The sequence below is a fragment of the Salvelinus fontinalis genome, chromosome 20 (assembly GCF_029448725.1).
Source record: "Salvelinus fontinalis isolate EN_2023a chromosome 20, ASM2944872v1, whole genome shotgun sequence".
In the NCBI taxonomy this organism is placed as follows: domain Eukaryota; kingdom Metazoa; phylum Chordata; class Actinopteri; order Salmoniformes; family Salmonidae; genus Salvelinus; species Salvelinus fontinalis.
This window is the reverse complement of record NC_074684.1, coordinates 5,205,772-5,229,226: the sequence shown is the minus strand read 5'-3', so window position 1 is coordinate 5,229,226 and position 23,455 is coordinate 5,205,772. Positions and strand designations below refer to the sequence as shown.

General features: G+C 45.5%; 1 protein-coding gene across 1 annotated transcript in view; it reads left to right on the top strand.

Annotated features, from left to right (window-relative positions):
* mmut (methylmalonyl CoA mutase) overlaps window positions 1–23,067 on the top strand; it is a 47,044-nt gene extending 23,977 nt beyond the window's left edge. Inside the window, exons 10-13 of the mRNA XM_055872171.1 lie at window positions 587–718; window positions 3,010–3,157; window positions 16,115–16,282; window positions 22,252–23,067. Of these exons, the coding sequence (XP_055728146.1) occupies window positions 587–718; window positions 3,010–3,157; window positions 16,115–16,282; window positions 22,252–22,380 (577 nt within the window). The 3' untranslated portion in view covers window positions 22,381–23,067. The remainder of the gene's footprint in view (window positions 1–586; window positions 719–3,009; window positions 3,158–16,114; window positions 16,283–22,251) is intronic.
* Window positions 23,068–23,455: the final 388 nt, after the last annotated feature.

Sequence of the window (23,455 nt, the reverse complement as noted above, 5' to 3'; positions counted from 1 at the left end):
GCAGTTTTCCAATCTTTAGGGATCTCGGACGGTACGAAAGAGGTTGATCAGACTGGTAATAGGGGTTGCAACAATGGCGGCGGATAATTTTAGAAAGAGAGGGTCCAGATTGTCTAGCCCAACTGATTTGTACGTGTCCAGGTTTTGCAGCTCTTTCAGAACATCTGCTATCTGGATTTGGGTGAAGGAGAAGCTGAGGAGGCTTGTGCAAGTAGCTGCGAGGGGTGCGGAGCTGTTGGCCGGGGTTGGGGTAGCCAGGAGGAAAGCATGGCCAGCTGTAGAGAAATGCTTATTGAAATTCTCGATTATCGTGGATTTATCGGTGGTGACAGTGTTACCTAGCCTCAGTGCAGTGGTTTGGGAAACACTGACATAAACAATCACCTAATAAATACATAACAGCATTTTTCTTTGAACCCAGGACTCCCTGGCGATCAGTGCAATGCAGTTGTTACGGAATACACAATCCTGATTTAAATAAATAAAGTAAGCTGAACTGGTATTGAAGGCGAGCGTTGTGAAACCCTGCTGGTATATTTTATTAAGATAGAAGTGTTGTTGAGACATGTTGTTGTGCATTCCCCAGATGTTCTGTAGGGGAGATCACGGATGCCATGAAGGCTGTGTTTGGGGAACATAAAGCCAGCACCAGGATGGTGAGCGGAGCCTACCGCAGCGAGTTCGGAGAGCATGAGGAGATCTCCACAACGCACAACCGGTAAGAGCAGGAAGAAAATAGTACTTGATTCTCTGTTGTACTTAATCTGTTAGAATGTAGAATATCTTCTCTGCTCTGTTTTCAACCTCCTGAGACCGCACACTAGGGTTTGTAGCAATATTGAATAACACAAAACATATTGAAACATGTTTGGGCGATATCAGCTTTGTCCTATCATGATTCTGCTCTTATAAAATGTCAGAAGATGTTTTCGCCTCCTAGCAGCCAATAATAATTTTAAAAAGAGAGAAAAAACCACTGCTAGCTATCACTCGCATGTTACGGGAGAGGAATCGGAACATTGACACAAGATAGTGGAGCCAAATATTTTCTAGTAGACTATTCTACTCTATTGGAGATGTGACGCGAAAGAGATGTGTAGCCTAAGCCTATCAGTGTGTCTGTGTGTGCCGAAGTGCGAGTGACACAAAGTCAACATCGGGTGATGGTTTGTTAATGATCATGGGCTGCAGAGCAAGCAACTCTGCTGTCCTTAGAACTGGATAATTATATACTGATTTGCATTTTTGCCTCATCCTCCTCTTATTAGGCCAGGGCTTACTATGCGTTGTAGGTAGGTTGCACATTGTTCGAATAATATGGAAATAGGCCAATAAGCCGACTATTGGCTATGCATCCTTTCTTTCATAAGCCTTGCTCAGCTGTAGCCTAAGTTTTTTGACTTCTCATTTGATTTTTCCATCTTGGCATTGTTTGCTGAATTTTACTTTTTGTGGCCAGAAATATTTGACATTCAAAATAAAGCTGTGTCAAGTCATGTTCATATCAAATTGAGAGAAAATCGAAAATGTGGCTTTTAAAATAATAAATGTCCGCTATAACAATTTACCTCGACTTTTGGCCCTTGCAAAACAAAAGAATTTTCTGATCTAACATTTTGTGCTGCTTTGGTGAAACTCTTAGCTCTGTCTACATAGTTATCTTGCATTCTGTAAATACAACATTTTTTTTGAAATAACTATATTCATATTTGTTATAGCCTTACTCGGAATGTCATCCATGCACTGCCCTGCTTTGCGCTGCCTGTCTCGGCTCTTTACTGCGGGGCGGCTGTCAAGTCGAAATAGGTTAGGTATCGTTTGTCCCATCATGAGGTCGTCACCATCGACGATGGCGGTCAATCATCCTCGATAGTATCATCAGTAATATCGCCCAACCACACAGACACACACACACACACACACACACACACACACACACACACACACACACACACACACACACACACACACACACACACACACACACACACGCACACGCACACACACTTGAAATAAGCACAGGGGAAATGAGCACAGTGGTTAAATGCCTTGCTCAAGGGCAGAAGGGCTCTGACACCAGCAACCTTCCACTTGCTCATCCCACTGTGTGCCTGTCCTGGGATTTGAACCAGTCACTCTACTTGTCTGCCTTTTCCTTCCCAGTAAGCTGACTGCCACCTCTTGACTCGATCTGATCGATCTGCAGAACAGTTCAGCTACAGCAGGATTCCTATGAGTCTATACTAAGCTTTTCCTCTCATAGACAGAGCCTAAATCAGGTTTGTTCTCAAGGGACGCAGCATTCAGTCTGGCTTAACCAGGCTAGATGTTTGTCCCCTTGGGAAGCCAAAGTGATTGGCATGCTTCTACTCTTCAGCAATGCATGGAGAAGATGTTTGAAGGCCCTTGTTGAACCTCCTATGTGATTGTTTGTGCTCAGTGTTTTCAACTTTCTCCCCCATCAAGTCACTATTGCTGTTGTTGTGTCTGGAATTACAATTACATTTAATTTGTCTAGAGCCTTTCAAGACCTAAACTTGAATAATATTACACATTTCTGAACAGGGTTGTGGAGTTTAAGAAGAAAATCGAAGCTCTTTGCTGGCAAATACACCAATTCAATAATTTGCATTTATATAGTGCATTATTCAAAGCAAAGGTAACTGACCTCATCAACCACCCATTTGTACAGTAGCATCCACCCATCTGAGCCCTTTTATGCTAGACTGACCACTACACATACAGGTTGTGTTCATTAGAGCACACCATACCAAAGCATTTTGCAACGGAAAACAAAAATATGTTTATTTTTGGACAAGTTACGGTAGTCCTTCCTTGTTTCAGTTCGTTTTCTTCTGTTTGGTGTCTAATGAATACTACCCAGCCATCACTACAGTCCCTAAAATGACCTCTCCTTCCCTGTCCTCTATTGAGTGTCCAAGGTGGTTGTGTACAATGAAACACTTAATTATTAATAACTATTGATGTAACTTATTAATCTTCTCCCAGGGTGGTGGAATTTAAGAAGCACGAGGGCAGGAACCCTCGTCTGCTGGTGGCCAAGATGGGCCAGGACGGCCATGACAGAGGGGCAAAGGTCATCGCTACGGGATTCGCCGACCTGGGATTTGACGTTGACATTGGACCGCTCTTCCAGGTAAGCTTAGTTGGCTAGCTACTGGACTTGAAGAGAAACGAAAAGAGTATTTATTTCCCAAGTGTTCACAGTAAAGAATAACTCCACGACAGGGAGAGAAGATCAAGTGAGGCAGGGATTCAAACAAACGCAGATAAACAACCGAGGTGATTTCTCTTCGAGCAGTTAGCAGCGAATGGGGATCTCTGCGAACTTTTGTGAAATTGCCTTAAATTGCCTAGAAATCTATTTCTGTGCTTAAGTCGTTAATTTGCTTTGGGTTCAATCCCTGCCTCAATGTTGTTTTAGTCACACCTCAACTAATTCTTAAAGGTCACGGCAGTCATTCACATAAGCTATGCCAGGCATAGTACAATGACCACCGCACTATGGAACTGGAACTGGTAACAATGGGACTCTAATGCAGCAATGGTAATGCTGCATGCAGACATACCACATCATATTCGTAACTTGGAAAAAGCCCTTACTATAAATCTGCAGGTGGGTCATATCTTGGTCAATCGTCCTTTTAAGCGATTAAAGCTGGAATTTGTTTGTGTCTGTGAGTGTGAGTCCACCTGGTCTACTCTAGACCTATGGAAAGCCTATGGAACATTCCCTACATGGGCATGGCAAACATCAAAGCTGCATACCGGCCAGTTCACTACGTTTCACCACTCTCCCCTCATCATTCTCCTAGCGAGGATAGTTAGACAGACACTCCAGTCTTGTTAAAACGTCCCAGCCAATCCCTGAATCTGAAACAACATGAAATTCACTACTTTCATTCATCTGCTTGCCCTGCCCTCATATTTAGTCTCACATTGAAGTGTTTTACCATTTTATTTTCAGGACAACATTTGCCAAGTAGTTATATTCATGAGTTTTATTGACATATCAATAAAGAAATAAGGTCTGCCAAGCCAAAACCTGATTTCAATGTTTTTTTTATCTAAGAATGCTTTGCTCAGTGGGAAATGACTATCCAACTAGTCAGTGACAACTGTGTGGAGTTTGACAGCAGTTATGTGAGCTGCAAACGTTGTTTGCTTAGATAGCTACATGCCAAATGGATAGGCTACCCTCACGTATCTGAAATGACACGATCAATTGAAGTTTACTGATCATGAAAAGCATGCAATGACTTGCTGCATAACTCTGATGATAGAGCATGTAGAGTAATAAAAAATGTGTAGTTCTGACTATGCTCTTTAAGAGGTGATGAGATAATAGAAACGGCACATAGTTGTCTGTGGTTTAGTGTTTTATTGATTAAAAACCTATAGAACATACACTTTCCATGACATAGACTGACCAGGTGGATCCAGGTGAAAGCTATGATCCCTTATTAATGTGACTTGTTAAGGAGAGGAGACAGGTTAAAGAGGGTGAATGGGCAAGACGAAATATTTAAGTGCAGTTGAACGGGGTATGGTAGTAGAAGCCAGGCGCACCGGTTTGTCTCGAGCTGCAACGCTGATGGGTTTTTCACGCTCAACAGTTTCCCGTGTTTAGGGAACATTCAGTCTCGTGTAACGGATGTGAAATGGCTAGCTAGTTAGCGGGTACGCGCTAGTAGCATTTCAATCAGTTACGTCACTTGCTCTGAGACTTTAAGTAGGGTTGCCCCTTGCCCTGCAAGGGCCGCGGCTTTTGTGGAGCGATGGGTAACGCTGCTTCGTGGGTGACTGTTGTTGATGTGTGCAGAGGGTCCCTGGTTCACGCCCGTGTCGGGGCGAGGGGACGGTTTAAAGTTATACTGTTACACTCGCATACAGTCAGGTTCATAATTATTGGCACCCTTGATAAAGATGAGCCAAAAAGAATACAAATGAATAATACAAATACTGAGCTATATTGTATGCTCAAAAACATTGGGGAATTATATTGTTTTATACTAATACAATTGCTCAGATAGAGATTTTGTTAAACAAGTAATACATTTTTTCCCCCAAAGATAGCAGTCAAATTTATTGGCACCCCTGTTTTAAATACTGTTTCACCCTCCCCTTGCAGGGATAATGACACTGAGCCTTTTTCTGAAATGTTTTAGGAAATTGGAGAACTCGTTGGGAGGGATCTTCAAACCATTCCTCCATACAGAATCTTTCTAGATCCTTGATAACCTTTGTCTGCTTTTATGAACTGCCCTCTTTAATTCAAACCACAGGTTTTCAATGGGGTGCAAGTCCAAAGACTGAGATGGCCCTTGCAAAATGTTGCTTTGTGGTCAATTAACCGATATAGGCTGTGCTCCTTCAGGGCCGCTCATTGCTCAAGCAAAGCGTTAATATATAACATTACCTACAAGCATTGAGCGCCGTAAGCTATACCAGTCCCCCAAAACAGCAGAACCATATGACAGATGTGTAGCTACGGCAGAAAGCACTGTTTAGATATGATTAAATAGACCAGCTAAAGTCCTTCTACCAGTGCAAGACTGTATGTGTGCTGTGCAACGTATGCTTTATATTTCTCGTATGACCCACCGCCGGGTTCCCTCGCTTGAGGCAAGATGAGCTGTCATCTTGGTATATGAGAATATTCTACTTATCCAACTAGCAACTGTAAGCGGTACGAACCCAGCCGCCCTGGAGACGCACCGCTGGGTGCTTTCGCTGAAACTAAATGGGTGATCATCTGGTGGGTCTACATGATCTCCTTATTTAACAAGCAACCCTAAGTCAGCCAACCACCTGTAGCTATATGAGTCAGCCAACCACCTGTAGCTATATGCAATGTACTTATATCAAGTAGCCAGCAAAGACGGCAACCTGTAGGCTATTGACCACCGCTGACGCCATCTTAGCAAACTTAATGAGGCATGGTACTGGCAGGTAAATTCATCGCCGTTAGGAGCTCTCAATAGACCAGTGAAGGAATTCTACCGTTACGGGATTGTCTACTAGGCCTATGTGTGAATACTAACTATGACTAGCATGAGCTAATGCAGCAGTATATCTATTTCTAACACGATGCACCGCCGGGTACACTCTGAGGCAAGATGAGCTGTCATCTTGGTACATGGGGAAATATTCTACCTATCTAATTAGGCAACCTTAAATCGTATGAACCCGCTGGCCATTACCTAGCCAACCGCCTACAATAGATGCACCACCGGGGGCTTCGCTGAAGCAGGGATGAGTTGTAATCTTGGTATATGAGGATATTCTACCTATGCAACATAGCAACTGGACTACAGGACTGACCCGAATTATGATCATACTGCAATACTGCCATATGGCAATACTGCAGGAACTCATGTAGGCTCCACGATCCATGATCTTGAGGGTGAAGTTGGGAACGATTGAGAAGCAGTAGCAGCAGAATTGGGTGGCTCATAACTAGCTGCAACGCTGACGAAGGAATCAGAGCTGTGATGAATCCCAGTATCTTGTCATTGGTTGCCAGCATCAATGTTTAACAAAGGTTTGCCATGTGCTGTTTGCCATGTGCTGCTCAGCATGCAGGTAGCATAACATGAACGAGAGGACAAAGCAGTATTTGTTCTGGTGAAGATGACTGATGTTCCATGCTAATTCTTTCATCTTGGAGTGTATGAGAGTACAGATAGCATGTGAGTGTCCATAATGCAAACAGAACATAAGAGATCATGCAAGATTAAAGGGAAGGAACATTGAGCTTATTCAGACTGAAGAACCCCTAAAGCCATCATACGGACCACCTCCGGAAAGCGTAATGTAACCTCAACACTGTTGCCTAAACAGAGTGAGGAGAGATACTCTTTGATATGCATGCTGGTTGCTTCTCCGTAGTCCATGAAAAGAAGGCGGACAGATGGATTCCTGAGCAGACTGCACGCCAAAGGGTCCTGACACCCGATATGAATTGAATCCCCGCTATCGAAACCATGATGAGAAAGGCTGCATTTGCCTGACTGAAATTGGAATAGAAACGGTATACGTGGTTATATAACAGAAGACATTGTACAGAGAGAAGAGCGGACAGTAGACTGCTGCAGAGTGGCACAGCTCAGCCATGACACACCATCACATGGCATAAAACAACATACAGACGGTATTACTAACAAACCCCTCCCAAAACCTCAACTAAACGTTAGTACAGGTGGTTACGTCGCTATCTAAATAGCCTAATGACCTACTAATACTGCTCAGCAGGAGCGTGCAGTGAGAGTGACATGATAATCTAAAACCTAGGCCTAAAAAAATTGTCTACTTGAGCGGAAGGTTTATGTCTTAACAGTATCTGCCGGTAAGCCATGAGTAAATAATAAATGACCTGATAACGAGAGAAATAGACGCCGTAGATTAATAGAATAAGCCTTGATGTTGGAAATAAACTCTCAAAACAGACGTTCCCATTAGAGGCAATGTCCGCTTGATCGCCAACAGCTTATCGCCATGTGAGTGTTTAGCAAGCCCGCCGCCTGCTAGGTAATGCTAGCATCAACGGGTTTAGGCAACACGGTTGAAACTGTAGCAAGCCTTGATTGGTCATCGCACAGCTATACAGCTTCGGCTTCCCCACTAAGGTCCAAGGTGATAACCCTAACCTTTCTTCCTCAGATTTCAGGTTAGGGTTAGGCAGTAGTATTACATGTAAATTGAGGCTGTAGTGTTATTTGAATGCTAATTGTAGTGATCACTTCATTATAGTCATTGTGTATTAGCTCCTATTATTTATCTTCTGCTTGCATGTTGTTAGCTTCGTGTCTTACATACTACTTCTATCATGTGTTTTTTAGGCTGCAACTCTTATGCAATGGTGACTGCTAGCACATTCAGGTGTTCGCTGATATTCTTTGCTTCGTTATCTATACACGGTATTGCATATGGCATGGCTGCCGATATCACATTTGTAGGAGCATGTGCATGGTTAGGCTCAGTAGCTAATACATTCTGACCAGGGGTGAAAGTAAGGCGGTCCGGTACTGCGTCCCGGCAAAATAAATAGCGGGGGTACGCCGTACCAGTAAAACATGAGCCTATCACAATAATTAAAACAAATATGTAAACTGTAGGCTATTTCACAATTATGTATCATTGCCGCATGTCAGAGGCATGAAAAATGTGCGAATGGACTTGAAAACGGGTGGTCTACAATCCAAAATGCCAAGGCAGAGATAAGTGGCTGACATTGAGACGCGTTCGCAGCAGTGAACTCAAAAGATTCTGGCCTAATGACAATCACCAAATGCCATTCCACTTTTTGGTGTTTTGTGTTAAAGAGTTCTCTTTCCATTCACCATACAAACAGTTTAGAGGCTGGAAATGCAGTATGTTGCGACTGGTTGAATGTGCGCGGGTACTCTAGTAAAGGAGCGGTTTGAAGTGATTGTTTGACAATCAGATAAAAACATAACTGGTTGTGTTTATGCCCCAATAAAAGGTAATACATTTGAAAAGTTAAATGACAAATCTTTACGACTAGTCTCACAGAGATCCTATTGAATTAATAGGGGTTCTATATGGAATTCTATGATTAGGCCCATAAGTACCAGGAAGAAATGAAATCTACTTTCACCCCTGATGATGACTAGAATGACACGATCACTACAATTAGCATACAATACAATAGCATACGATAAACTAAGAATAGAGTCAGTAAACTGTCACTAGAATAATAATACTACTAGAACACGAAGGTAGACGAACAGGGACTACTACCTATGTAAAATGTATGACACATGATTAGAAATGGCTAATAATCAGAGCTTAAACCTACTGCTGCAGATAAGTGAAGTAAATGTAACTACGTTGACTGAAATGATACCGTAAAATATATACTAGTCTGACTCATGCTACAGTATGCACTAATGAGCTAACAGATACTCTGATTTGCTCAGAGCAGAAAAGCAGTAAAATTGTCGAGATACTAGTGCACTAATCCAGACCAGTTTCAAATTAAGAGAATGCATTTCTAGCTTAAACTGTAAGGGAATAGGGTTCCAAAGAATAATATTGCCAGAAATAATTTGTACAATATTTAAAGTGTGACTGCCGGCGCAAGTCAAGTCAATGTCACTAATGTGACTGGGATGACCCATAAAAAGTCAGCTATCACTGATAGTGCCTTGCGGTGGTCTCGTGAGCTGCGCGACACCATCTCCTGCTCATGATAAGAAAACATTGCTACTACCTCACTGTATATCGATGCATAGCCTGTATAGCTAGCTTAGCATAGGCTACTCCCACACTGTATATCGATGCATAGCCTGTGTAGCTAGCCTAGCATAGGCTACTTCCTCCTTGTATGGATGAGGGATGATTCTCCATGATGGGTTGTGTGTCACCAAGCGCACAGACTCTGCCCGAAAGCTGGCATTGGGAGCAAACAAAGTAGGCTATACAATAGGCTACTCCCAAGACTAATTCTACTTAGCTAGCTAGTTTGTAGCCGGCTATTTACTGACAACCTTAGAGCAGCAACATGGTTGATCCTCTCAATCAGCAGTAACTCCTGTCTACATTGTTTCTTCATTCACTGACACACATCCCAACACCTCCACCCACACAGACCCACACACACCCACAAACACCAACAGACCACAACATTCACTACCACACTGACGTAACCCATAACACCTCCACCCACACACACCCACAAACACCAACAGACCACAACATTCACTACCACACTGACGTAACCCATAACACCTCCACCCACACACACCCACAAACACCAACAGACCACAACATTCACTACCACACTGACGTAACCCATAACACCTCCACCCACACACACCCACAAACACCAACAGACCACAACATTCACTACCACACTGACGTAACCCATAACACCTCCACCCACAAACACCTGTAGACCTCAACATTCATACTTATACCCACAAAAAAGCTGCACACATCCAACTCTCAACCTCCTCGCATTGACACATTCAACTCCACCCACCTACACACAGCCACGGACACGTAGAGCACCCAACCCTTCCCTTCCCTCTCCTCACACTGACACCCACACACAGCCACGAACACGTAGAGCACCCAACCCTTCCCTCTCCTCACACTGACACCCACACACAGTCACGAACACGTAGAGCACCCAACCCTTCCCTCTCCTCACACTGACACCCACACACAGCCACGAACACGTAGAGCACCCAACCCTTCCCTCTCCTCACACTGACAGCCACGAACACGTAGAGCACCCAACCCTTCCCTCTCCTCACACTGACACCCACACACAGCCACGAACACGTAGAGCACCCAACCCTTCCCTCTCCTCACACTGACACCCACACATAGCCACGAACACGTAGAGCACCCAACCCTTCCCTGTCCTCACACTGACACCCACACACAGCCACGTACACGTACAGCACCCAACCCTTCCCCCTCCTCACACTGACACCCACACACAGCCACGAACACGTACAGCACCCAACCCTTCCCTGTCCTCACACTGACACCCACACACAGCCACAAACACGTACAGCACCCAACCCTTCCCTCTCCTCACACTGACACCCACACACAGCCACGAACACGTAGAGCACCCAACCCTTCCCTCTCCTCACACTGACACCCACACACAGCCACGAACATGTACAGCACCCAACCCTTCCCTGTCCTCACACTGACACCCACACACAGCCACGTACACGTACAGCACCCAACCCTTCCCCCTCCTCACACTGACACCCACACACAGCCACGAACACGTACAGCACCCAACCCTTCCCTTCCCTCTCCTCACACTGACACCCACACACAGCCACGTACACGTACAGCACCCAACCCTTCCCCCTCCTCACACTGACACCCACACACAGCCACGAACACGTACAGCACCCAACCCTTCCCCCTCCTCACACTGACACCCACACACAGCCACGTACACGTACAGCACCCAACCCTTCCCCCTCCTCACACTGACACCCACACACAGCCACGAACACGTAGAGCACCCAACCCTTCCCTCTCCTCACACTGACACCCACACACAGCCACGAACACGTACAGCACCAACCCTTCCCTCTCCTCACACTGACACCCACACACAGCCACGAACACGTAGAGCACCCAACCCTTCCCCCTCCTCACACTGACACCCACACACAGCCACGAACACGTAGAGCACCCAACCCTTCCCCCTCCTCACACTGACACCCACACACAGCCACGAACACGTACAGCACCCAACCCTTCCCTCTCCTCACACTGACACCCACACACAGCCATGAACACGTAGAACACCCAACCCTTCCCTCTCCTCACACTGACACCCACACACAGCCACGAACACGTACAGCACCCAACCCTTCCCTCTCCTCACACTGACAGCCACGAACACGTACAGCACCCAACCCTTCCCTCTCCTCACACTGACACCCACACACAGCCACGAACACGTAGAGCACCCAACCCTTCCCTTCCCTCTCCTCACACTGACACCCACACACAGCCACGAACACGTAGAACACCCAACCCTTCCCTCTCCTCACACTGACACCCACACACAGCCACGAACACGTAGAGCACCCAACCCTTCCCTCTCCTCACACTGACACACACACACAGCCACGAACACGTAGAGCACCCAACCCTTCCCTCTCCTCACACTGACACCCACACACAGCCACGAACACGTAGAGCACCCAACCCTTCCCCCTCCTCACACTGACACCCACACACAGCCACGAACACGTAGAACACCCAACCCTTCCCTCTCCTCACACTGACACCCACACACAGCCACGAACACGTACAGCACCCAACCCTTCCCTCTCCTCACACTGACAGCCACGAACACGTACAGCACCCAACCCTTCCCTCTCCTCACACTGACACCCACACACAGCCACGAACACGTAGAGCACCCAACCCTTCCCTTCCCTCTCCTCACACTGACACCCGCACACAGCCACGAACACGTAGAACACCCAACCCTTCCCTCTCCTCACACTGACACCCACACACAGCCACGAACACGTAGAGCACCCAACCCTTCCCTCTCCTCACACTGACACACACACACAGCCACGAACACGTAGAGCACCCAACCCTTCCCTCTCCTCACACTGACACCCACACACAGCCACGAACACGTAGAGCACCCAACCCTTCCCCCTCCTCACACTGACACCCACACACAGCCACGAACACGTAGAACACCCAACCCTTCCCTCTCCTCACACTGACAGCCACGAACACGTAGAGCACCCAACCCTTCCCCCTCCTCACACTGACACCCACACACAGCCACGAACACGTAGAGCACCCAACCCTTCCTCCTCCTCACACTGACACCCACACACAGCCACGAACACGTAGAGCACCCAACCCTTCCCCCTCCTCACACTGACACCCACACACAGCCACAAACACGTACAGCACCCAACCCTTCCCTTCCCTCTCCTCACACTGACACCCACACACAGCCACGAACATGTAGAGCACCCAACCCTTCCCCCTCCTCACACTGACACCCACACACAGCCACGAACACGTAGAGCACCCAACCCTTCCCTCTCCTCACACTGACACCCACACACAGCCACGAACACGTACAGCACCCAACCCTTCCCCCTCCTCACACTGACACCCACACACAGCCACGAACACGTAGAGCACCCAACCCTTCCCTCTCCTCACACTGACACCCACACACAGCCACGAACACGTAGAGCACCCAACCCTTCCCTCTCCTCACACTGACACCCACACACAGCCACGAACACGTAGAGCACCCAACCCTTCCCTCTCCTCACACTGACACCCACACACAGCCACGAACACGTACAGCACCCAACCCTTCCCCCTCCTCACACTGACACCCACACACAGCCACGAACACGTAGAGCACCCAACCCTTCCCTCTCCTCACACTGACACCCACACACAGCCACGAACACGTAGAGCACCCAACCCTTCCCTCTCCTCACACTGACACCCACACACAGCCACGAACACGTAGAGCACCCAACCCTTCCCTCTCCTCACACTGACACCCACACACAGCCACGAACACGTACAGCACCCAACCCTTCCCCCTCCTCACACTGACACCCACACACAGCCACGAACACGTAGAGCACCCAACCCTTCCCCCTCCTCACACTGACACCCACACACAGCCACGAACACGTAGAGCACCCAACCCTTCCCTCTCCTCACACTGACACCCACACACAGCCACGAACACGTAGAGCACCCAACCCTTCCCTCTCCTCACACTGACACCCACACACAGCCACGAACACGTACAGCACCCAACCCTTCCCCCTCCTCACACTGACACCCACACACAGCCATGAACACGTAGAGCACTCAACCCTTCCCCCTCCTCACACTGACACCCACACACAGCCACGAACACGTAGAGCACCCAACCCTTCCCTTCCCTCTCCTCACACTGACACCCACACACAGCCACGAACACGTAGAGAACCCAACCCTTCCCCCTCCTCACACTGACACCCACACACAGCCACGAACACGTAGAGCACCCAACCCTTCCCTTCCCTCTCCTCACACTGACACCCACACACAGCCACGAACACGTAGAGAACCCAACCCTTCCCCCTCCTCACACTGACACCCACACACAGCCACGAACACGTAGAGCACCCAACCCTTCCCCCTCCTCACACTGACACCCACACACAGCCACGGACACGTAGAGCACCCAACCCTTCCCTCTCCTCACACTGACACCCACACACAGCCACGAACACGTAGAACACCCAACCCTTCCCTCTCCTCACACTGACATCCACACTGACAGCCACGAACACGTAGAGCACCCAACCCTTCCCCCTCCTCACACTGACACCCACACACAGCCACAAACACGTAGAGCACACAACCCTTCCCTCTCCTCACACTGACACCCACACACAGCCACGAACACGTAGAGCACCCAACCCTTCCCTCTCCTCACACTGACAGCCACGAACACGTAGAGCACCCAACCCTTCCCCCTCCTCACACTGACAGCCACGAACACGTAGAGCACCCAACCCTTCCCTCTCCTCACACTGACACCCACACACAGCCACGAGAACCTAAAAGGTTGACCGCAGACATGGATACAAAAATGTATGAAATGCTCAGCCTGCAAAGACATTAAGTCCAGATTCAGCAAGACATGAACTCTCTCTCGGAAAAGTTCACTGCTGCTTTGCAGCGTATTACTGAACAGTGATTGTTAATTGAAGTAAATCACTTTTTGAATGAACAGTGATTTTAATTGAAGTAAATTAGTTTTGGAATAAGCAGTTATTATTATTTAAGTAAATCAAATAATAAAAAAAAAATGTTTCTCAATGTTATAGTCAATGGAATAGATTTTTGGAATGTTTTGTGTTATTTATGTATGCAATCTAAAAAACTAATATTTTGTTTTTCCTTGTTAGTCCTTTTTGTTCTCTCTGCAAACTGAAGTTCCTTCTGGAAAAAGAATGTTATTCTATTCTATTACATTCTATGTCATGCATCTCAATCATTGAAAATGCTATTTCCTAAAAAATGGACACCAGAACAATTTTCTCCATTGTGCAACAATAAGTATTACATTTTTTAGAGCAGGCACATTATGTTGTCCCTCTTCTCGACAGCCTGGTTACGTGGGGCCACTCTATTATCTGCAGGATCAGGGACTAGCTCGATGTTATGTCCCACAACATGGTCCTCATCCAAGTCCTCTGTGATGCCTTCATGGATGAGGACCATGTTGTGGAGGACACAGGCACTGGCGATGGCTTCTAGCTCTTCTCCAGCAGCAGCACTCCAGATGTTGGAGCCGCCTCCATTGGCACTTTAACAGCCCAAAGTACGTCTGTGGATCTGGTTGAATCTGTTGTGCTTGTCCCTGAATGGGACAATAAGTTCCAGGCTTATGGGATAGGCAGGCTACCCCCATGAGGTGGTACTGCTCTGGCAAAGGGTAGGCATCGAGGTGAGCCTTAGGGTTGCTGGTTCTGTACACGCGTGCATCATACACAGATCCAGCATTGCCCGCGTAGACATGCATGAAACAAACCTTGCTGTCGCACACTGCTTGCAGCTGGAACCTGGGTTGACCTTTCCGGTTTATGTAGGCGACCCGGTGTTCGGAGTGCCCCCTGTTGGGAATGTGGGTTGGATTTTGTCACCTTAATGTTTTGTTCTTCACCACTGTAAGCCAGAGGCAATTAGCAACGATACAATTGTGTATTATTCATTATAGGCTTACTGTTCACAATGTAGGCCACATTGTATTTTTTCATTTGAATTATTTGCTCTAAAGGGGCCATAAATAATATACTTATAACGTACATAAATAACATTTGGTTGATTATAAAGGACTTATGTCTGGTTGGTTGACTGTACACCCCACCCACCTAGCTGTCTGGTTGGTCAACTAACTCGGCGACTGGGTGTGCGTTCGTGCTTCCTTATACGATAGATAGATGACTAGCTACATCATTGGGGATTTTAGTGACACTTTATTTGGGCTACTTTGACCAAAACACAGGCCGTCTAGACATCCAAATTACCAAAACGTTTTTTGGGGTTCAACCGAAAATGACACCGAAAGGCGAAGTCGTTGTAGCGAGGGACGACTTCCTCCACATAACCCTCGACTCTGCACCCACTAAAATCTGTAGCCACTCCATGACATCGGGACCAGCATCTAAAAAGTCAGAAAGCCACAGGTAAAACCAACATTTGACGTGGTCATTACATCGTGTTATCAGCAAGAGTAGCTAAAACTAACAGAATGGAATGTTTGTGTGAAAAAAAAACGTTCAACAAACTTTGTTTGAAACAAACCCAGTTCGCCGCACGCGTTCGCAAATGTATTGCTTGTTGAACGTGCCTTGGGGCAGTCTCAGCCTTAAAATATAACACATGATTTAGAAGTAATAAATCCGATCTTATTGAGACGTACAGTATAGGAGGACCACCATATAGACTTTCCACATCATCGGCAGTGGTTCGACTACTAACGTGACGATGACTACTGTTTTTTAATACTACTTTCTCTCCTCTATAGACCCCCCTGGAGGTGGCCCAGCAGGCGGTAGATGCAGACGTCCACTGTGTTGGGATCAGCACGCTGGCCGCAGGACACAAGACCCTGGTCCCAGAGCTTATCAAGGAGCTTCGCAAGCTCAACCGCCCTGACATCCTGGTCATCTGTGGAGGCGTCATCCCACCTCAGGTAACCTGTGACCTCTATACCTAACCCAACCTCAACCGCCCTGACATCCTGGTCATCTGTGGAGGGGTCATCCCACCTCAGGTAACCTGTGACCTCTAACCCAACCTCAACCGCCGTGACATCCTGGTCATCTGTGGAGGGGTCATCCCACCTCAGGTAACCTGTGACCTCTAACCCAACCTCAACCGCCGTGACATCCTGGTCATCTGTGGAGGGGTCATCCCACCTCAGGTAACCTGTGACCTCTAACCCAACCTCAACTGCCCTGACATCATGGTCATCTGTGGAGGGGTCATCCCACCTCAGGTAACCTGTGACCTCTAACCCAACCTCAACCGCCCTGACATCCTAGTCATCTGTGGAGGGGTCATCCCACCTCATGTACACTGTAACCTTTGACTTGTAGGGAGATGAACCCTATGAATGTCCTGAGTCTCTGTCAGTCTTTCTCTTTCTGATACCAAATAATGATCTCCCTCCAAGGTTACTCACTCAAGCTCTCATAATTAAAACAAGAAATATACATATACAACAATCCACCCTCGTTCTCCTTTCTCTCTGCAGAATATTAAACAATAATAGTGCAAATGACACCAACACTTGCTGCCAGCAGTTTCTCTCATCAAATAGGAAAATAAAGAAGACCAGTTTAGTCTCTCTGCTTCACCAAACAGTAGAATAACCCGTAGCCTGCTAGGTTAAACACTACAGATATCACTCTGTTCTTAGAGTCCCAGGACGGTGTACAGCCATCTTGTGGATAATAATAAAGAGACATTGTTCTAAAGACAGACGAGATCATCCCCCAGATAGGAGCACGTTTGTCCACGACCCACGGTCTCACAGTGGTGAACCATCGACAATATTAGAACACGAAGGCTAGCGTTACAAAACCGATTAACTAGCCTGCTAATATGTACTTTTGCTAAGCCTAGGGGTCCTAGGCCTAGTTACCTGGTCTGTAACCTGATTTAAAGTTGTGCATTTATGTGATAAATCTGTGTATGAGGACTGTGTTGTATGTACATGTGCCCAGGAGACGGCAAACTTAGCGGCATCCAGGGCCAGCGCCGTCCTGCCTCCCATGGGTCGGCTAACCAGATTATTGTTTGTTGTTCAAAGGGTGACCAAAACACACGTAGGGAGTGGTGCACACATGGAACCTATGAGATGGTTTAATTACTGCTAGGCCTGGAGAGCGAGAAAACATTGAGTTCGTTGAGGTAAACACAATCTGATTACTATTTCTGATTCCCGTCTTAATATACACACAAATGCGCGTGCTTGTGTCTTGGTAGTATAACACATCAGTTGCCTTCTGCAGGGGACCAATGGATGCCGTTATAGTGTATTGTGGGATGGAGGTGCCGCTCGGAGTGGGTGTGAATTGGAAAAGTCAAAGCAGTGCAAATAGGAATTGACATCAAAATACATAGCTCTGCCATTTGATGCCTCGATGCTCAAACACACACACACACACACACACACACACACACACACACACACACACACACACAGAGCCCTAGTAATAGCTACTGGTGTGTCCTGTGAGAGAGATGAAACCAATAGTTTATGTATTCGGAGAGAAGTCTCATTTATGAAACCATGTTCCTGTGTTCACACAAATAAACAGCAGCCGATTATAGAGCCAACAACAACAAACATAAAACAGCCAGGATCAGAGGCCCATGTTGAACACACAAGATTGTATCATAGCGAATACAATACCATGAGAACTGCCGCTAACATTCCTAGACACGATAGTGACGTGATTGCGTTCGCCTTGCCCTCTGTCCTTCATGTACAGATAGTGGTCATCATAGTGAATATTTTATTCATAAAGCGCTTTTCTTCCGCTTCGACTCTACGCTACAGTATAATAGCTCTGCTATATAGATATCAAAATATGCAGGTTTCTCAGGGTGCATTCACACCAGTGGTGGTTGGTGCCATTAGAGATTAGGGACGGTGATTTGATAGGTGTACATGATACTCAAATTTGCCTTATACCCATAATGAGGTTGCTACAACCTAGCCTAGAAAATAAAATTTGTAATATAGGTGCACAGGTCTAGAGACAAATTGTGGTAATCAAAGTGAAAGACAGTGACACATTCAATATCGCCTTGCACAATCTGGCCTGCATCAATCTCATCTGGGGTGTAGTAATTAGTCCTGCACACACTTTCATAGCAGCCACATAAAGCATCATCACTTTACTCGTTGTATAATTCCTTCTATCATCTACGTGCTCTCCTCCTCTTACATTTTCCCTTTGCTTGTGGACTTCAGGGCACAACACAACAGGTGTCTGTTACCAGGCGCAAAAACCTCTCCAAGCCAAATCTTCATGCCATAACCCCTAACCGCTACACAGCCTACATTGTTGTCACCATATTAACATTGTCAACAAACTAAAATGAACACGTTAGTAAACCCACAATCCAAACCTTGTGTACAATCATGCAGTACAGTGTACAGCAAGCAGTTTAGCAGGCAATACATTCATAAAACCGAAAGCTTACCTTGACTTGGAACAGATGAAGTGTTGGATAGCCTTAGCCAGCTGGCTAACATAAATACCATTCCTCTCTGTTTCAGTCAGGTTGTTGAGTAGGCTTAATCAGCTGCATTGGCTAAGTAAGTGAAAGGTATAACAGCATCCACTCTCCTGGGAAGGATTTCTACTAGATGTTGGAACATTGCTGCAGAGACTTGCAGAGAATTCAGGCACAAGAGCATTAGTGAGGTCGGGCACTGATTTTGGGCGATTAGGCCTGGCTCACAGTTGGCGTTTCAATTCATCCCAAAGGTGGGTTCGATGGGTTTGAGGTCAGGGCTCTGTGCAGGCCAGTCAAGTTCTTCCACACCAATCTTGACAAACCATTTCTGTATGGACGTCGCTTTGTGCATGGGGGCATTGTCATGCTGAAACAGGAAACAGCCTTCCCCAAACCGTTTCCACAAAGTTGGAAACACAGAATCGTCTAGAATGTCATTGAATGCTGTAGCGTTAAGATTTCCCTTCACTGGATCTAAGGGGCCAAGCCCGAACCATGAAAACCAGCCCCAGACAATTATTCCTCCTCCACCAAACTTTACATTTGGTAATATGCATTCAGGCAGGTAGTGTTCTCCTGGTACCCGCCAAACCCAGATTCGTCCGCCAGACTGGCAGATGGTGAAGCGTGATTCAATACTCCAGAGAACGCATTTCCACTGCTCCAGACTCCAATTGTGGCGAGCTTTACACCACTCCAGTTGACACTTGGCATTGCGCATGGTGATCTTAGGCTTGTGTGGAACTTTGTCCACAAATGTCTATAGATTTGGCAAGTCGGTGAGGACATCTACTTTGTGCATGACACAAGTAATTTTTCAAACAATTGATTACAGACAAATTATTTCACTTATAATTCACTGTATCACAATTCCAGTGGGTCAGAAGTTTACATACACTAAGTTGACTGTGCCTTTAAACAGCTTGGAAAATTCCAGAAAATTATGTCATGGCTTTAGAAGCTTCTGATAGGCTAATTGACATCATCATCAGTCAATTGGAGGTGTACCCGTGGATGTATTTCAAGGCCTACCTTCAAACTTAGTGCCTCTTTGCTTGACAATGGGAAAATCTAAAGAAATCAGCCAAGACCTCTGAAAACAATTGGAGACCTCCACAAGTCTGGTTTATCCTTGCGAGCAATTTCCAAATGCCTGAAGGTACCACGTTCATCTGTACAAACAGTTGTACGCAAGTATAAACACCATGGGACCACGCAGACATCATACTGCTCAGGAAGGAGACGCGTTCTGTCTCCTAGAGATGAACGTGCTTTGGTGCAAAAAGTGCAAATCAATCCAAGAACAACAGCAAAGGACCTTGTGAAGATGCTGGAGGAAACAGGTACAAAATATCTATATCCACAGTAAAACGAGTCCTATATTGACATAACCTGAAAGGCCACTCAGCAAGGAAGAAGCCACTGCTCCAAAACCGCCATAAAAAAAGCCAGACTACGGCTTGCAACTGCACATGGGGACAAAGATCGTACTTTTTGGAGAAATATCCTCTGGTCTGATGAAACAAAAATAGAACTGTTTGGCCACAATGACCATCGTTCTGTTTGGAGGATAAAGGGGGAGGCTTGCAAGCCGAAGAACACCATCCCAACCGTGAAGCACGGGGGTGGCAGCATCATGTTGTGGGGGTGCTTTGCTGCAGGAGGGACTGGTGCACTTCACAAAACAGATGGCATCATGAGGAAGGGAAAAGTATGTGTATATATTGAAGCAACATCTCAAGACATCAGTCAAGAAGTTAAAGCTTGGTCACAAATGGGTCTTCCAAATGGACAATGACCCCAAGCATACTTCCAAAGTTGTGGAAAAATGGCTTAAGGACAACAAAGTCAAGGTATTGGAGTGGCCATCACAAAGAGCTGACTTCAATCCTATAGAACATTTGTGGGCAGAACTGAAAAAATGTGTGTGAGCAAAGAGACCTACAAACCTGACTCCATTACACCAGCTCTGTTAGGAGGAATGGGCCAAAATTCACCCAACTTATTGTGGGAAGCTTGTGGAAGGCTACCCGAAACGTTTGACCCAAGTTAAACAATGTAAAGGCAATGCTACCAAATACTAATTGAGTGTATGTAAACTTCTGACCCACTGGGAATGTGATGAAAGAAATTAAAGCTGAAATAAATCATTCTCTCTAAAATTATTTCACATGATTTAAATAAAGTGGTGATCCTAAGTGACCTAGGACAGGGAATTTTTTACCAGGATTAAATGTCAGGAATTGTGAAAAATAGAGTTTAAATGTATTTGGCTAAGGTGTATGTAAACTTCCGACTTCAACTGTACACATGTAAATATGTACATTTAATTATTTTGAATGAGCGGCCGTTCATGTGCAAAGTATTCGCATTTCCATGAGCATAGATCTCAGCTGTATGCATGTAGTTGTTCCATTCTGTCTTTCCCGCTCTTTATCTGCCAAGCTGTCATATCAGGTTTAGTCCACTCGGGACTTTTCATTGCATTATGTAGTAATCAATGTGTAAAATATTCTGTTTGTGTGTTTATATAATTCTGTGTGATTATTTAGTTAGTTAGTAAATAAATATTTAAGCCAATTTGTATATCGCTGATTCATCATTTATGCTAGGGTTTGTGCAGATATCCAAGGATTTTGTGACATTCAGAGTGAGACTGATAGAAGGTAAATAATAATTAATAACTTGACTGTGACTGATGTAAGAGATATTTATATCTTTAGAGTTTAGGCGGGAGATAGTAACTTGTTAAATAACTTTTTCCGTGGTGCCCCAGATTACAACTTAATTGTTACATGAGTAATTTAATCGCGTAATAATTTAACGCGGTATGTAATTATTTGGTCAAATAACAGTGAATCACAGTCAAAGACACAACACCATTCTCCTGCCAATGTTCATCTATGGAGTTTGCATGGCTGTGTGCTCGATTTTATACACCAATCAGCAATAGGTGTGGCTAAAATAGCTGAATCCACTAATTTGAAGGGGTGTCCACATACTTTTGTATATATAGTTTAGCTGTCCTCTGGCTAAGCAATGGTGCTACCCTGTTGGGGCTACTGTTGACCTTCTTTTCAAAACAGTGTGTTTTAATCAGTGAATATATTTAGTATTTTTATGAAATTCACAGAGTAGTATTGTCTTCCTTCTTCCTATGAAGAGCATCCGCTGACTCACATGTTGGTTATACGCTGGTATTAAGGGAGATAATGGTTCTAGTAAAGGTTTTACTGTCTCTGCATGGTCTGTTAATAAAGAACATGCACTTTATTCCTCATTCCATTTTGGTCTGAGAATGTGTGTGTCTGTAACACTGTATGTTGCAGGACTATGAGTTTCTGTACCAGAGAGGTGTGTGCTGTATATTTTACAGTATATAACTCCATGCTGTATGTTTCTCTACAGGACTATGAGTTCCTGTACCAGAGTGGTGTGTGCTGTATCTTCGGCCCCGGGACGAGAATCCCTCAGGCTGCAGTAGAGGTGATAGACAACATTGAGAAGAGCCTGGACAAGATCCGCCAGGCCATGTAGATGTGAAGAAGTGGAAAACATAGGCGTGTGATATCTGCACAGGATGATAGAAAAGCGCAATGAGGTTGTGACATGACTATATTCATAATGACTGTGTGAATTTTGCCAAAACCACAACCAATAATATACAGTTTAGTCTACAGATCTGTTAGTCTGTCTTCATCCGCGTTTCTCAATCCAATTCTGGAGGACACCCCTATTCATCTAATCAAGGGCTTGGTGATTGGTTGTGTACAGTAAGTGCTGGGTTTGAACAAAATGTGTTCTTTCTGAGCACTCCCCTATGAATAGATTGTGCAACACTGATATGAGGCAGCAGGTAGCCTAGTGGTTAGAGCGTTGGACTTGTAACCGAAAGGTTGCAAGGTCGAATCACCGAGCTGACAAGGTAGAAATCTGTCGTTCAGCCCCTGAACAAGGCAGTTAACCCACTGTTCCTAGGCCGTCATTGAAAATAAGGTTTTGTTCTTAACTGACTTGCCTAGTTAAATAAAGGTTTAAAAAATTACAATTGATGTAGGCAGATGTTTGTGAAAACTGAAAATATAATAGTGTGAAATCTGCACAGAGTGTGCAGAGCAAGGTGGAAGGACAAGGAGATTGTGGAAATATTCGTAATGACTTTTTGAAGTGATCCATACTGTATGTTATCTAAAGTCACTGAATCAATAAAAATAATAAAAATGATTTGTTTGCTATAACAGCTTAATGTTTTCCATGGTTCAGATGAGATATTGAATCTGATCAATAAGATCATTAACTTTAACAAAACGTATCTTGATTACTTATTGATTTGTGTTTTTACTGCTGGCTAACTTCAAAGTTACTTTGCGCATAGTAGCGTGAAGATACAGTACCGTATTACCTTTATTTATCCAAGTAGGTTATAGAGAAGTTGAGAACACATTCTCTTTAACAATAACAACCTGGCAATGGGATAGTCATTTGGCATATTAGGTCATTTCTCTCACAATCATTTGTACTTTCTCTCTTCCTTGTTCCGTGTGAAAATGAGAAACATGTCAGACCCTTTAACCCCAGAACTTGCCCTCAGACAAATGGTAACGACTAAATT